At 42.9% G+C, this 17,239-nt stretch overlaps 1 protein-coding gene across 1 annotated transcript in view; it reads left to right on the forward strand.

Moving 5' to 3' along the window:
• The window catches only part of ZSWIM6 (zinc finger SWIM-type containing 6), a 167,365-nt gene that overhangs the window by 82,694 nt on the left and 67,432 nt on the right, over positions 1-17,239 (forward strand). Inside the window, exon 2 of the mRNA XM_048850294.2 lies at positions 1,401-1,757. Coding sequence (XP_048706251.1) covers positions 1,401-1,757 — 357 coding nt within the window. The remainder of the gene's footprint in view (positions 1-1,400; positions 1,758-17,239) is intronic.

Raw genomic sequence — 17,239 nt, forward strand, 5'->3', positions numbered from 1 at the left:
ATAACAACTGTAGGCACAAGGTTGTTGGCCAGCATCATGATTTTTCCAGCTGACTTGGTGTCCCTTTTGGTGCTGCAGTTTTCTAACCATATTTATTTCAGGAAGAGTGTTTTGAAATCAGTTTTTAAAGAGTATTTGATATTCTTCCTCAGCTATAATAAATGTGTATGGTAGCAACTTTTTCTGGTGCTCATGCTGATGACATTTGATATTCAATATATCCCAGAGTCTTGGAGAAAATTTACTGAGCCAAACTTACTGTTTACATAAATGAGTGCATTCCACTATAATGGAGTCACACCTTTTTGCTTATGTTGTTGATGAATTTGGCTCGTTGCACGTAAGATCCATTTCCATGGTCATAAACAAAACAAAAAAACTAAAGTACAGCATAAAGGAATCATGAAGATAAAATAGTAACAAATTTAAAAATCATGTTTTCATGAGGGAAAAACAAAGGTGGGTTGAGCACCGACTCACAGAAGTACTTTGTAATAATGAAATACTGATGCAACAGGCAACTTGGGGGTGGAGGGGACTTGCTATAAATATCTATTGAAGCAGATAATTTTTTTCCCCATATAAGACTGACCCGTTCCTTTGCCCCTTTCCTCCACCACAGTACAGAGGAAAGCGAGTTCATAATGCAAACTACTAAGCATTAGAATGTTATTTCTAGTACAGAATTAGAAGGATATCTTTTCATATATTTTTAGTAACTGTAGAACTTTCCATCTCCAAAGTGCAGTACAAACATTAACTAATTTTACCACATCATCCCTGGGAGGGTAAGCATTAACTCCAGCTTACTGATGATGAAATGAAGATAGAAAGGTTAAGTGACTTGCATAGCAAGTCGGTGGTAGAATGGAAATTAGGACTCAAGAGTTTCTGATGACAAAGCGTGTGCGCCATATAATCAGAGAGCACCTCTCTCACTTACCAATAGAATGTTAAAACTTGCTAGTAGATGCGGTCTGTACCTGTGGAGTTTAAAAAAATTACTGTTGTAAGAATTTTCAAGGTTACTGGGGAGGCTTGCCACTGGTGTGATCAGGCTCAACTCTTTCTTTCTATATTTCTTTTGCCAGAGTGAACATTTTGTTGATTACCAAGCTTTTATGAACATTTATACAAAGGGGGGAAATGCTTCTTGAAAAGCTTTTTGACTGCATCAGTAGGCTTTCTTGGATATGAAAAAGGCATTTAGAACACAATAAAGAATGTATTTTGTATATGTAGCCATGAAAGCTAGATCTTTTTTTTTAGAAAAAAAAAAAGATGCATTGCATTTCTCAAAAGTAGATAATTGCTTTTCTTTATTTAAAAAGAAAAAATGCTTGACAGTGAGATTATAACATTTTACTGAATAATGTAAGGTCTCTTGTTTTCTTGCACAGGTTTCCACTTGAGTGGCACGGTGACAGATCCTGCAATGCAATCGGAGCCAGAAACTGTTTGCAAGGTAGCTATCAGCTTTGATCGTTGCAAGATTACCTCAGTGACGTGTAGCTGTGGAAACAAGGACATATTTTACTGTGCACACGTTGTGGCACTCTCTTTATACCGGATCCGCAAGCCAGATCAGGTCAAACTGCATCTTCCCATTTCAGAGACACTCTTTCAAATGAACAGAGACCAACTACAAAAGTTTGTACAGTATTTGATCACAATGCACCACACAGAAGTTTTGCCAACAGCTCAGAAATTAGCAGATGAAATTCTTTCTCAGAATTCAGAAATCAATCAAGTCCATGGTAAGTTTAGCAACTGCTTTTCCTTGTCTTTCCTTTGTTCACCCGTTGTTTGTTTTTCTTTACCTATTTTCTCAACTCCGTACAAAAAAAAAAGTATGTAAATGTGGATCATTATTCTACCATTACTTTAAGATGGCTTGAAAAAAACCTGCTAGTTTGCAAGAGAAACCATGTATAAGCAATAAGAATGATCTGTATTGCAATATCTTATAACTAATGTAGCAATGTAGTCTGCCATATTACAATCATATATTTGTTTCTGCTCTTCTTTCTACAGCCATCTTATTAACAATACCTATTTTGCAGTAAATGTACTGACTATGTTTTTGATAGTTTCTCTTTACTGTTCATCTTTGAAATTCTGCTTATCCATAGCTTCATTTCTAAGGCGCTTTTAAAAGAAGCAGAAAAACAGATAAAATCTGTTTTTAATTTTCTTTCATTACATTAAGTTTTCTGCGGACCTTTTTGTTTGGGTTTTGTTCTGCATTGGAGTCAGGAGAGGAAATGAGAAAGGGTAGTGTATTAAAAATATAAGGCCAATTGGCAAAAAACTGTTCTAGCCTAGCCATTGCAGTAACATTAGGTTCAGTTGTTCGGTGAGGAAGCATATTTGACTTACTTTGTTCATTCAAGTGCCACTTGGTTTTGTTCTGCTATAGTGCCCAGTATGTAGGGACTTTATAAACATTTACGAAGATTGGCCCCTGCTCATAGGTCCTTTCAATACAAGGACAAACAAGTACACAAATGTCAGAGTAAGGAATAAGAATATGCAATTTGTATGTACAAGTCAATTTGATTCACTGTAGGCAGTACAGCACAAGTGGATCTTTCAAGTGGACCAAAATCTGGACATGGGAGGGCCTTCCAGATGGGAGCCACATAGAAGGCACAGAGGATTGTTTGAGAATCAGATGGAAAGGTGAAGTTGGGAGCAATGGTGGAGTGGCAAAGATTCGGGGACAACATGACACTTGACAATGCAGGATAACTAGGGTGGGGGGAGTGATATGTGGCGCTTTGGTGGTGTTGACCAGAAGCTTATATTTGATAGGCTACTGGATGGGAAGCCAGTGGAAGGACTCGGAGAAAGAAGTTAAATGATCGAGGAAGATGAGTTTAGTGGCAACATTTTGTCTGGGCTGCAGGAGGGCAGTGTGTGTGTGTGTGTGTGTGTGTGTGGGAGGCCGGAGGAGAGGATTAATCAAGATGGAATATAATAAGAACCTGAAATGAGAGAGTTGGCTGTGAAGGTGGAGAAAATAAAGGACTGATTAGATGAGGAGGAAGAAGCAGAAGGATTTGGAAATAGCATTAATGGGTGGGGCAAGGGATTGGAAGAGTGAAAAATAATGTCCAAGTTGTGGGTCAGAGTGACATGGAGGTTGGTGGGATAGCCTACAGTGATAGAAAAGAGGGGAAGAGAGAGATGCTGAAAGGAGGAAAAAGGTCAGAGAGGTAAGAGGACAGCTGGGAGAGGAGCAGCAAGCATCTTAAAGTCCCATGAGGCTAAGATGTCAAAGAGGAGAAGCTCCACAGTAACAACAAAAGCAGTACAGGGGTCAGAGGATGAGGCTAGAGTAGAGAGAGCTGGGATGCTGTACAAAATTAAAACTGTAATTATACTAATCCTAGATACATTGGCCTAGAAAAACCAGCCACTTTATTCAGTTTGAAGTGGGGCTCCCTTCCAATTGGTAGTACTTAACTTCTAACATGCCTTTTTAAATGTTTGTTTTAAAACTGATATTGAAACCAAAACAATAAAAATAAAAGAAAACAAAGGTTGTAAAGCACTAAACAAGCTTTTGAAAGTGTTCATTTAAGTGTATGGGTAGGATGGGTTAAGAGCATCTATAAAACTAAAATGTTTGTCAGCTTGTGTGCATTGCAATTACATTTGCCTGAAAACTGTAGCAATAAGCCTATTTTAATTGTCAATATAATTATCTAGTAATCAAACAGTGGCAGGAATATACAAGTAGAAAATCCAACTTCAAATCCAACCAAACCAAACCAATGATCCACTACAACCTGTTAAGAATGGTTTACAAGAAAAGGGACCTCTACCTCAGAAAAAGGTTTAAAAAAAAAACCAACAGAAAAATAAAAACTATATCCTTGATTTTTAAAAAAAAGATATTTACCAAGTTAAAATGGGTATAAGTTTCTGTTAAGAAAAAGTAGAACTTTCTAATACACAACAAATAAAGAGTATTCCAGCTGCACATGCTCTCAAATCCAGAGTTTTAATTGTTGTTTCCTCAATTTTTTTATTTGAAAAATATAAAAACCTGTTCCACAAAACCTATTAAACAATTAGTTTTGAGTTCTAACCGTATTGACGAACAAAAGGGTAAAATGACTATCCAATCTGCCACATCCCCGTTGCCGTTAAATGAACTTAGCTAGTTCCCAGAACAAACTTTTTTTTTTTAATAGCAAGTGTGATATATACTCTGTTTCGAATGCAAACCATGTTTTCTGCATTTGTATTGCCATGGACAGATTACTAAAATCTCTATATACATGGACTTCACTGGTCACCTTTGTATTAAGATAACTGTTCACAGATGAATGCTGCTGAACACTATTTAGAGCACAAGTTGCAGAAGTCGCCTCCAAATCTGATTATGGCATGTCTTTAAAGTGCCATGCTGCACCTCTTAGTAAATGGAGAGTGATCTTGGGGTGACATGGTCAGAACAATTGAGCCAGGAAGATAATTTTGGCAGCCGCATTTTGAATGGATCTGAAGGGGACAGCATAGCTATCAAAGATAAAGAAGAGGCTTCAGTGGTGAAGATGAGGGAGGAGTTGCCTGGAGAAGATACTGAATTTTGCAAGTCTAAAGCGGGAAGAAGGAGCAAAACTTGGACATGGCCTGGGTATGTGAATCTATAGAGAGCAGAGTTAATGACAAGGGTATGGTTATTGGCTTTTCCCTTGTCAATTGTCCTAATCTAAGTGTTACCTATCTGACAAGTTCCCATTCGCTTAGAGGCTGACGCTGGGGATTGAATTGGGGACTTCTTAAGGCACAAGTCCCTACAGCTTGAGCCAAAGAGACGGGCACTGTAACAGAGGGCTGTAACAGACTTGTCTGTTGTGGTTTGGGCACAAGGGAGAGCACATAACACGCTAACCAGTGGGTTACCTGAGCATTGACTGGGGTCAGTACCAGGTTGTAAGGCCTTCAAGGAACACTGAGGGTAGTGCTGATGGTTCAGTAAGTGGCTTCTTCTTGATTGGTATTGCTCTAATCCTATAAAACTGGTTTGTGAAGTCATTGTGCTCTTTGAGATACTGTCCTTTTAAAATGAGGCCAAGTCAATGCTGGGCATACTTTGCTAGTTTAGGTATATCGGCTAAGTGCTCCTGGTGTGGATGCATCTCATACGAGCAACACTGCTAGTTCTAGCATGCCTACCCTTTCTCCCCCAAGGGAAATAAGCTAAATCAGCAAAAGTCCAATTTTCCAGTATGACACTGTCTACACTATATGGGCTTTTGCTGCCACAGCTAGGTGTATGGGTCGCAAATTACACCCCTTACCAACATAGTAATGCTGGCAAAAAATTGTAGTATAGACATGGCCTGCAGTGTAGAACTGAGGTCCAAGATCTTGTATGCCTGCCAACACTTGCTTTTTTTGAAGGACTGAGTGAGAAAACAAATATTTTGCTAACAAATAGGAACTTCCCCTCTCTTGGATAAGTACAATTAACATGTTAATACAGCTGTTCTAGTTGGTTCCATTTGCAGAACTATACAGGGCTTATCTGTAACTTCCAAATGGACTTCTTGTCCTAAATCATGTAGGACAAGTTTTTCTAAAGCCTGGTCTACACTAGGAGTTGAGGTTGAATTTAGCAGCGTTACCTCGATTTTAACCCTGCACCCATCCACACAACGAAGCCCTTTTTTTCGATTTAAAGGGCTCTTAAAATCTATTTCTTTACTCCACCCCTGACGAGGGGATTAGTGCTGAAATCGGCCTTGCTGGGTCGAATTTGGGGTACTGAGGATGCAATTCAATGGTATTGGCCTCCGGGAGCTATCCCAGAGTGCTCAGTTGTGACCGCTCTGCATGGCGCGCTCAACTCAGATGCACTGGCCAGGTAGACAGGAAAAGCCCCGCAAACTTTTGAATCTCGTTTCCTGTTTGGCCAGCGTGGCGAGCTCACCTGCACAGGTGGTCATGCAGAGCTCATCATCACAGGAGACCATGCAGTCCCAGAATTGCCGACGAGCTCCAGCATGGACCGAACGGGAGGTATGGGATCTGATCACTGTATGGGGAGATGAATCCGTGCTGCCAGAACTCCGTTTGAAAAGACGAAATGCCAAAATATTTGAAAAAATCTCCAATGGCATGAAGGGCAGAGGCTATAACAGGGAACCGCAGCAGTGCCATGTGAAAATTAAGGAGCTCAGGCAAGCCCACCAAAAAACCAGAGAGGCAAACAGCCACTCCGGTTCAGAGCCCCAGACATGCCACTTCTGTGATGAGCTGCATGCCATTCTAGGGGGTGCAGACACCACTACCCCCACCCTGTGCTTTGACTCTGTCCAAGGAGTGGGAGGCAACACGGAAGTGGGTTTTTGGGGCAAAGAGGAGGAGGTTGTGGATAGCTCACAACAAAGAAGTGGAGAAACCGGTTTCCCCAACAGCCAGGAACTGTTTTTCACCCTGGACCTGGACCCAGTACACCCTGAAGCCACCCAAGGCGGGCTCCCGGACCCTGAAGGCAGAGAAGGGACCTCTGGTGAGTGTACCTTTGTAAATATTATACATGGTTTAAAAGCAAGTGTGTTTAATGATTAATTTGCCCTGGCATTTGTGGCCAGAACAGCTACTGGAAAAGTCTATTAACGTGTCTGGGGCTGGAGCGGAAATCCTCCAGGGACATCGCCATAAAGCTCTCCTGGATATACTCCCAAAGCCTTTGCAAAAGGTTTCTGGGGAGGGCAGCCTTATTCCGTCCTCCATGGTAGGACACTTTACCACGCCAGGCCAGTAGCACGTAGTCGGGAATCATTGCAGAACAAAGCATTGCAGCATATGGTCCTGGTGTTTGCTGGCATTCAAACAACATCCCTTCTTCATCTCTCTGTGTTACCCTCAGGAGAGTGATATCATTCACGGTCACCTGGTTGAAATAGGGTAGCTTTAGTAAGCGGACATTCAGAGGTGCCCGTTCCTGCTGGGCTGTTTGCCTGTGGCTGATCAGAAATCTTCCCCGCTGTTAGCTACATGGTGGGGGGAGGGGTGAAGCCATCATCCCAGAGAAATGGGGGTGTGTGTGTGGGGAGGGGGGGAGTAGTTGGGTTTCTGCTGCATTTGAACCCAGAAACCGCAGATCCTCCTTTTAAATTGCCAACCCATTTTTAATGGCCAACCCAACGGCTACTACTTATGGGAAATGAGGGTGCTGCTGTTTGAAACCATTCCTACATGTTATGAAGGTTAAAGAAGCCGAAAGCTGCCTGCAAGCCAAATTCTGTTGCCCGGCCCTGCATGAGTGATCTCTCACACCAAACCGGCATACCCTCAATAAGAGGCAAAATGCAACCTTGTAATGAAAGCACATGTGCTATGTAATGTTAACAGCAAGGTTTACCATGAAAGAGTGTACCCATTGTTCTATAAAATGTCTTTTTAACTACCACTCTCCCTTTTTTCCTCCACCAGCTGCATATGTTTCTCCTTCCCAGAGGCTAGCAAAGATTAGAAGGCGAAAAAAACGCACTCGTGATGAAATGTTCTGACCTCATGCTGTCCTCCCACACTGACAGAGCACAGCAAAATACATGGAGGCAGACAATCTCAGAGTGCAGGAAAACACCATATGACCACGAGGAGAGGTGGCGGGCTGAAGATGGTAGGTGGCATCAGCTTGCTGAAAGAAGGCAGGAGTCAATGCTCAGGCTGCTGAAAGATCAAACTAATATGCTCCAGCGTATGGTTGAGCTGCAGGAAAGGCAGCAGGAGCCCATACCACCACTACAGCCCCTGTGTAACCAACCGCCCTCCTCCCCAAGTTCCATAGCCTCCTCACCTAGACACCCAAGAATGTGGTGGTGGTGGGGGGCTCCGGCCACCCAGCCACTCCACCCCAGAGGATTACCCAAGCAACAGAAGGCTGGCATTCAATAAGTTTTAAAGTGCTGTGTGGCCTTGTCCTTACCTCCTCCACCACCCCTCCCGGGCTACCTTGGCAGTTATCCTCCTATTTATGTGATGAATTAATAAAGAACGCATGAATGTGAAGCAACAATGACTTTATTGCCTCTGCAAGCGGGGATTGAGGGGGTATGGGAGGGTGCTTAGCTTACAGGAAAGTAGAGTGAACCCGGGGGGGGTTCCATCAAGGAGAAACAAACAGAACTTTCACACCGTAGCCTGGCCATTCCTGAAACTGGTTTTCAAAGCTTCTCTGATGCGCACCGCCTCCTCCTGTGCTCTTCTAACCACCCTGGTGTCTGGCTGCGCGTAATCAGCGGGCAGGCAATTTGCCTCAAACTCCCACCCTGCCATAAACGTCTTCTCCCTTACTCACACAGAGATTGTGGAGTGCACAGCAAGCAGCAATAACAATGGGAATATTGGTTTTGCTGAGGTCTAACCGAGTCAGTAAACTGCGCCAGCGCGCTTTTAAACGTCCAGATGCACATTCTACCACCATTCTGCTCTTGCTCAGCCTATAGTTGAACAGCTCCTGACTTCTGTCCAGGGTCTCTGTGTATGGCTTCATGAGCCATGGCATGAAGGGGTAGGCTGGGTCCCCAAGGATAACTATAGGCATTTCAACATCCCCAACAGTTATTTTCTGGTCTGGAAAGTAAGTCCCTTGCTGCAGCTGTTGAAACAGACCAGAGTTCATGAAGATGCAAGCATCATGTACCTTTCCCGGCCATCCCATGTTGATGCCGGTGAAACGTCCCTTGTGATTCACCAGTGCTTGCAGCACCATTGAAAAGTACCCCTTGTGGTTTAGGTACTCACTGCCTTGGTGCTCCGGTGCCAAGATAGGGATATGTGTTCCGTCTATGGCCTCACCACAGTTAGGGAATCCCATTGCAGCAAAGCCATCCACTACAACCTGTACATTTCCCAGGGTCACTACCCTTGATATCAGCAGATCTTTGATTGCGTTAGGTACTTGCATCACAGCAGCCCCCACAGTAGATTTGCCCACTCCAAATTGATTTCTGACTGGTAGCTGTCTGGCGTTGCAAGCTTCCACAGGGCTATCGCCACTCGCTTGTGAACTGTGAGGACTGCTCTCATCTTGGTATTCTTGCGCTTCAGGGCAGGGGAAAGCAAGTCACAAAGTTCCATGAAAGTGCCCTTACACATGTGAAAGTTTTGGAGCCACTGGGAATCGTCCCAGACCCGCAACACTATGCGGTCCCACCACTCTGCTTGTTTCCCGAGCCCAGAATCAGCGTTCCACGCCATGAACCTGCCCAATTGACACCATTGTAGGGGGCTGTACTTTGTGAGAAGTCTATGTCCATGTCCTCATCAGTCTCGTCACCGAGCTGCAGTCGCCTTCTCCTCGCCTGGTTTCGCTTATCCTGCTGGATAATGCGCACAGTGTTTATAGTGCTCATAATTGCCGCGGTGAGCTGAGTGGGCTATGGCGTCTGCGCTGAAAAAAGGCACAAAATGATTGTCTGCCATTGCTCTGACGGAGAGAGGGGCAACTGACAACATGGCTTACATGGTTGGTTTACAGGGAATTAAAATCAACAGAGGGGGTGGCTTTGCATCAAGGAGAAACAGAATGGCCCCCTCAAGGATAGAACTCAAAACCCTGGGTTTAGCAGGCCGTTGATTTCACGGAGGGAGGGAGGAAGGGGGGAGAAAATGAATACAAAACAGATCTGTTCTATTTCTTGTTGTGATCCACTTCATCTATCTTTATACATCTTGTTGGCAGCAGACGGTGCAGTACGACTGCTAGCCATCATCATCTCCTGGGTGCTCATTAGAAGACGGTGTAGTACGACTGCCGGCAGGACTGAATCGCCATGAGAGAAAACTTAAAAGGGAAATGACCTGGCTGAGTCACTCCCATGTTTGCCCAGGCGCCTCTGACCGACCTCACTGAGGTCGGCTAAAAGAGCACTCTGGAGTACAGCGATGATGGCTACCAGTCATACTGCACTGTCTGCTGCCAAAAGGCAATGAGCTGCTGCTGTGTTGCAATGTAGTACTGCATCTGCCAGCACCCAGGAGACATACGGTGAGCTGAGCAGGCTCCATGCTTGCCATGATATGGCATCTGCATGGGTAACCCAGGAAAAAAGGCGCGAAACGATTGTCTGCTGTTGCTTTCACGGAGGGAGGGAAGGATGGGCCTGATAAGTACCCAGAACCACCCACGACAGTGTTTTTGCCCCATCAGGCATTGGGATTTCTACCCAGAATTCAAATGAGCGGCAGAGACTGCGGGAACTGTGGGTTAACTACCCATAGTGCAATGCTCCAGAAGTCGATGGTTGCCTCAGTACTGTGGACGCACTCCACCGACTAAATGCACTTGGAGCATTTTTGTGGGGGGACACACAATCGACTGTATAAAAACATTTTCTACAAAACCGACTTCTATAAATTGAACCTAATTTCGTAGCATAGACATAGCCTAAGTCTAGATGATATATACCCAAGAGTTCTGAAGGATCTTATCAATTACATGGCTAAGAAAAATCATGCAATGTCATTAAGAAACTTACCCTCCAATCCTTTGGTGCAGTTAACATATGTTGCACCTGTGTTTTATAAAAGACTCTCTTAACGATCCAGAGAATTACAGACCAGTAAGCCTTCTATACCTCGTAAATTGACTTAAAAACCCACACTATATAGGTAGGGTCTAAGCAGTTTCGCCAGACTCTATTTGCTTTTGTAGAAACCAGTCTGATAGAATTCTTTGAATGTATGAAGTGGTGCATAAAAGAGAACCTGTTAACCAAGAGACTAATTAGTAGTGGTGTGGTAACCTCTGTAGACACTAAATAGTCCCTTGTGAGGGATAAAATATTTTCCTGGATAAGAAACTGGCTAAAAGACAGAAAACAAAGCGATCATTTTTCATCATCGGGAAGCAGAATACAAACTGCAGGGTGACTTGAGGTTTCATACCAGAACTGGTGATTGGTTAATGATCTGGAAGAAATGGGCTAAGGAGGGTGGTGGCAAAAACTGCAGAAGACAAAAAATTATTTAAGTTAGTTAAAACCAGAGAAGATTCTGAGGAACTCCAGAAAGCCCTAACCAAGCCAGGTGAATGGGAGACACAATGGCTGATGAAACTCAGAGTGTTGATAAACCCAAAGTAATATGTGTTAAAGGGAAACTCGAACTATTCAGACAGATTACATGGTTCAAAATTAACAGCAGTGACTCAGATAAAGAAGCTAGGCATCATTGTGGACAGCTCAGTGAAGATCTCAGTTCAGTGTGCAGTTATACCTTAAAAAACAAGTAAAATGCTAGGATTCATAAGGAATGGGGTGGAGAATGATACAGAAAACATTATCCCTTTGTACAAATTAGTGTTTTCCCTTCATCTGGAGTACTGTCTGCAGTATTGATTACTGCATCTCAAAAAGGATATTGCAGAATTAAAGGTGATTCAGAGAAGGGTATGAAGAATGAATAGAAGCATGGAAAAAATCTCATATGAAGAGACTGAAAATATTTGGCCTGTGTATTTTGGAAATGAAACTAATAAAAGGACACCAGATAAATGTATACAAAATAATGCATGGTCTAGAGAAGGTAGTTCAGGAGTTTCTGTTCTATGAGACAGCACCAGAACAAGGGGACACTTAATGATTGTTAGGTATCAGAGGGGTAGCCGTGTTAGTCTGGATCTGTAAAAGCAGCAAAGAGTCCTGTGGCACCTTATAGACTAACAGACGTATTGGACCATAAGCTTTCATGGGTGAATACCCACTTCGATGGATGCATCCGACAAAGTGGGTATTCACCCATGAAAACTTATGCTCCAATACGTCTGTTGGTCTATAAGGTGCCACAAGACTCTTTGCCGCTTTTAATGATTATTGAAAGGTGTCCAGTTAAAAACTGATAAAAACATATGCTACTTCACACAACTAGACTGTGGACCTCATTGCCACAGGGTGTTACTGAAGCCAAGAATTTAGCAAGATTTTGAGTGATTGGACGTGTATAGATAACATGAATATCCAGTTATAGTAGTTAATGTGAGGAAAGTGTTTTGGGAGGTTTTTTAAGATAATATTGAGGGTTAGGGTAACACTTTTTTATGGAGGACTGATTAACCCACATCTGCCTACTATGGCGTTTCTTGCAACTTCTTCTAAAGCATCTGATGCTGGCCACTCTCAGATATTGAGTTAGATGGATCACAGGTGTGATCCAGTGTGGCTATTCCTGTGCTACTGTGTACTGATTAAATAGGCACAAGTGTTCCTCCCCAAAAAGTGTTTGAAATTTATTGGCAAATGAAGTGATTCAGGTATAAGTTTGAAGCATTTAGGAATCAAAGGTATAATGTAATTGTGACTGTTAATTTGATCGTATGTTGATTTTATATAATTCAAATGGTGCCTCTAAAGTAATTCAGTTTAATTCTGACTACACTTTAATAAAAGTTAATTACCATGCTGTTGTGTTGGTAAGGGTGCAGAATCACTGCAGTCTGATAGGCTAAAACAATTCCATTTTTGCTAACTTCAAATTAAAGCATGCTTTTATTTGAAATGGTATTTCTATGCCCTCATCCCCTCCTCTTAATGCTGTCATCAGATGACACTTAAAGGTTTTAATGATCTACTGTTAATTTTATGAATATTTTTACAAATTTAAATGTATCCAAAAAGTTTTTGGAAAGTGTAGGGGACAATTTCCTGGTGCAAGTGCTGGAGGAACCAACTAAGGGCAGAGCTGCTCTTGACCTGCTGCTCACAAACTGGGAAGAATTAGTAGGGAAAGCAAAAGTGGATGGGAACCTGGGAGGCAGTGACCATGAGATGGTCGTGTCAGGATCCTGAACTCAAGGAAGAAAGCAGAATACAGACCCTGGACTTCAGAAAAGCAGACTTTGACTCCCTCAGGGAACTGATGGGCAGGATCCCCTGGGAGAATAACATGAGGGCGAAAGGAGTCCTGGAGAGCTGGCTGTACTTTAAAGAATCCTCATTGAGGTTACAGGAACAAACCATCCCGTTGTGTAGAAAGAATAGTAAATATGACAGGCAACCAGCTTGGCTTAACAGTGAAATTCTTGCTGATCTTAAACACAAAAAAGAAGCTTAGAAGAAGTGGAAGATTGACAAATGACCAGGGAGGAGTATAAAAATACTGCTAGGGCATGCAGGAGTGAAATCAGGAAGGCCAAATAATACCTGTAGTTGCAGCTAGCAAGAGATGTTAAGAGTAACAAGAAGGGTTTCTTCAGGTATGTTAGCAACAAGAAGAAAGCCAAGGAAAGTGTGGGTCCCTTACTGGATGAGGGAGGCAACCTAGTGACAGAGGATGTGGAAAAACGCTAATGTACTCAATGCTTTTTTTGCCTCTGTCTTCATGAACAAGGTCAGCTCCCAGACTGCTGCACTGGGCAGCACAGCATGGGGAGGAGGTGATCAGCTCTCTGTGGAGAAAGAAGTGGTTCAGGACTGTTTAGAAAAGCTTGACGAGCACAAGTTCATGGGGCCGGATGCGCTGCATCCGAGAGTGCTAAAGGAGTTGGCGTATGTGATTGCAGAGCCGTTGGCCATTATTTTTGAAAACTCATGGCGATCGCGGGTGGTCCCAGACGACTGGAAAAAGGCTAATGTAGTGCCCATCTTTAAAAAAGGGAAGGAGGAGGATCCGGGGAACTCCAGGCCAGTCAGTCTCCCCTCAGTCCCTGGAAAAATCATGGAGCAGGTCCTCAAGGAATCAATTCTGAAGCACTTGGAGGAGAGGAAAGTGATCAGGAACAGTCAGCATGGATTCACCAAGGGCAAGTCATGCCTGACTAATCTAATTGCCCCTTATGATGAGATAACTGGCTCTGTGGATGAGGGGAAAGCAGCGGACGTGTTATTCCTTGACTTTAACGAAGCTTTTGATATGGTCTCCCACAGTGTTCTTGCCAGCAAATTAAAGAAGTATGGGCTGGATGAATGGACTACAAGGTGGACAGAAAGCTGGTTGGATCGTCGGGCTCAACGGGTAGTGATCAATGGCTCCATGTCGAGTTGGCGGCCAGTATCAAGCGGAGTGCCCCAAGGGTTGGTCCTGGGGCCGGTTTTGTTCAATATCTTCATTAATTATCTGGAGGATGGTGTGGACTGCACCCTCAGCAAGTTTGCAGATGACACAACTGTGAGGAGTGGTAGATACACTGGAGGGTAGGGATAGGATACAGAGGGATCTAGACAAATTCGAGGATTGGGCCAAAAGAAATCTGATGAGGTTCAACAAGGACAAGTGCAGAGTCCTGCATTTAGGATGGAAGAATCCCATACAGTGCTACAGACTAGGGACCAAATGGCTAGGCAGCAGTTCTGCAGAAAAGAACCTCGGGGTTACAGTGGATGAGAAGCTGGATATGAGTCAACAGTGTGCCCTTGTTGCCAAGAAGGCTAATGGCCTTTTGGGCTGTATAAGTAGGGGCATTGCCAGCAGATCGAGGGACGTGATCGTTCCCCTCTATTCGACACTGGTGAGGCCTCATCTGGAGTACTCTGTCCAGTTTTGGGCCCCAAACTACAAGAAGGATGTGGAAAAATTTGGAAAGAGTCCAGTGGAGGGCAACAAAAATGATTAGGGGACTGGAACACATGACTTATGAGGAGAGGCTGAGGGAACTGGGATTGTTTAGTTTGCAGAAGAATGAGGGGGGATTTGATAGCTGCTTTCAACTACCTGAAAGGGGGTTCCAAAGAGGATGGCTCTAGACTGTTCTCGGTGGTAGCTGATGACAGAACAAGGAGTAGTGGTCTCAAGTTGCAGTGAGAGGTTTAGGTTGGATATTAGGAAAAACTTTTTCACTAGGAGGGTGGTGAAACACTGGAATGCGTTATCTAGGGAGGTGATGGAATCGCCTTCCTTTGAGGTTTTTAAGGTCAGGCTTGCCAAAGCCCTGGCTGGGATGATTTAGTTGGGGATTGGCCCTGCTTTGAGCAGGGGGTTGGACTAGATGACCTCTTGAGGTCCCTTCCAACCCTGATATTCTGTGATTCTATGTATCAGTGAAGAGTACTAAAGCATGGCTTGAATAAGTGGTTTGGATAGGTTTGACTGAAGATGGAAACATTGCTCAAAAATGAGGAGTGGGGGAAGTGGACAGTTTTAAAACATAGATATTGTTTGTATTTTAACCATATTTGATGGATGGTAGTTCCTAAGCAGTCTGCACTATACAGGCTTTTTTTTTTTTCCTGTGCCAGAGTCTAAAAAGTCAGAACCCTGGTAAATGCAGGTTTGAAAGAGAAGTGTAAGCTCCTTGTTTCACTCTCACTTTCAAATATTGTTCTTTTAGAGTGAAATTTCTACACTTGCAGCATTCTGTTCAAAGGTTAAACTTAATTCAAAAGCTCAAACCAAGTTATTTGAGATGTTTTAAGCAATGTCAACAAGAAAAATGTCTTTTAATAGTCTTCAGAAATTTAAATTAAAAATAAAAATGATTCTTCAGCTCAGAACTTGAAAATGGGTTAGTTTTTAAAAAGGTAGCTTTTAATTGTCATAATAGTCTGTGGAGACCAGCAGCTTTCTGAAATAATTTGGTTCAGGAATGTCATAAAAGATGTTTGAAAAAGACCTACTGCCCATGCACGATATTTTTAATTATATTAAACATTTTGCTTTTAAGCCATAGAAGCACATATTAAAAATGTATATCCTTATTCATATACTGAACATGTTTGTGTATATGTAAATTAAAAATGGCCATAAATGCATTAACTAAAATCTATTTTAAAGACCAGTCATGACAGATAAGTTAACTAAGCCTGAGGTGAGGAGGGAACAAATATATATGAGTGTCTGAAATGACACCATTTAATTACAGGTTTTTAAATATTTCATATAATTAGTGCATTTCACTTTCAAAGCTCAAACATATGCTAATTAATCCTCATGAAACCTCTGAAGCACATAAGTAATATTTATCCCCAATTTACAAATAGGGAAAGGGAGTTGGTGTTGGTGCTAGGGTTAAACTCAAGAATTTCTGGCTCTCAGTTCTGTGCTCCTTCCAACAACCAACAACACTTCATTACAGATTTAGAGCTTGTTTGGGTCTTCAGCTATTTTAGGCAGGTGTACAGCTGCCTTTATAATGTAACCGCCGTTTCCTCCCTGGGGACAAGCAACACTCACCTGTGTGCCTGGGCTCCTGATATTGTTGACAGAAAGAGATCCTGAGTATACCAGTGGTGGTGATGTATAGGTGGGAATCCTCTATCCCCTACTCTGCTGCAGTCCTTTTACTTGTAAAGGAAATTAAAATTGGCAGTGTATCCACCTGGCTGGGCCCTGTACACACTAAATTGGAGCCTCCATGAATAAGCGTATTCTAATCCATGCAATGGGTCTAACTAAAAGATACCAATTATAAATAGTATACACCCAGTATACATTTAGATTAGTTAACATACCTTTACTTAACAACGTAAGGAAACACGGTAGACTGAGATTAAATGTCACTACTAATTGAAGTTAGTGGGTGTGGCAGTTTCATCAATCGATTTAAAAAATAGTTTACAGTAGTAAATAAAACTTATCTAACGTGCATTAAAACTGCCACCATTTAACCCACCCCTGAGTGGACACTCCTCTGGATTTCAGAGTTCTAAACACTTGTTTGTGTGGGCGTGCTTGGAGATCTTGAAGCTGAAGACAACACTTTGTTGGTCCAGTGAATCAGTCCAGCCAAGACAACAAGGGGCAGAACATTTCTAATTTAGGATCCTTTCAAGCTGTACACCCCTTCTGAAGATTGGAGTTGTTTTAATCAAATGTCAACAAACTTGGGTTCTGGTTTGATGAGAAGACCATTCTGCTCTTCTCAGACTCAGACAACTCCTTAAAGGCTTTGCTATGTCCCTTTCCTTGCAAGTACTTTCCCAAAAAAGGGTGGTGGTTACTCACACTGCCTTCACTGCAGATCCACCTCAGTCAGCTCTGGGCACAACAACAGTTTCTGCCCTGCTTCCAATGAAGCCAACAAGTCTCTGAGGCTCCCTGCTTGCTCAAACCCCCAGCAAATTCTCAGTAGTTGCTTCTAGCTTCCTAGCAGCAGTTGAGCAGCAGCTCCTGGTATGGACAAAGCTCCACAAAAGTAATCTCATCGCCTCTCCAAAATAGTCTATCATTTGCTCTCCTTAGAAGAAGTCTCTCTCTCCTCCCAAGGCATCATGGGAGTTGTGGACTCCAAGGTTGGATTACAGCGCTCAGGATCTTCTCAACTGGAACACTCTCAGTTGAG

The sequence above is a fragment of the Caretta caretta genome, chromosome 5 (assembly GCF_965140235.1).
Source record: "Caretta caretta isolate rCarCar2 chromosome 5, rCarCar1.hap1, whole genome shotgun sequence".
Taxonomy (NCBI): Eukaryota; Metazoa; Chordata; order Testudines; family Cheloniidae; genus Caretta; species Caretta caretta.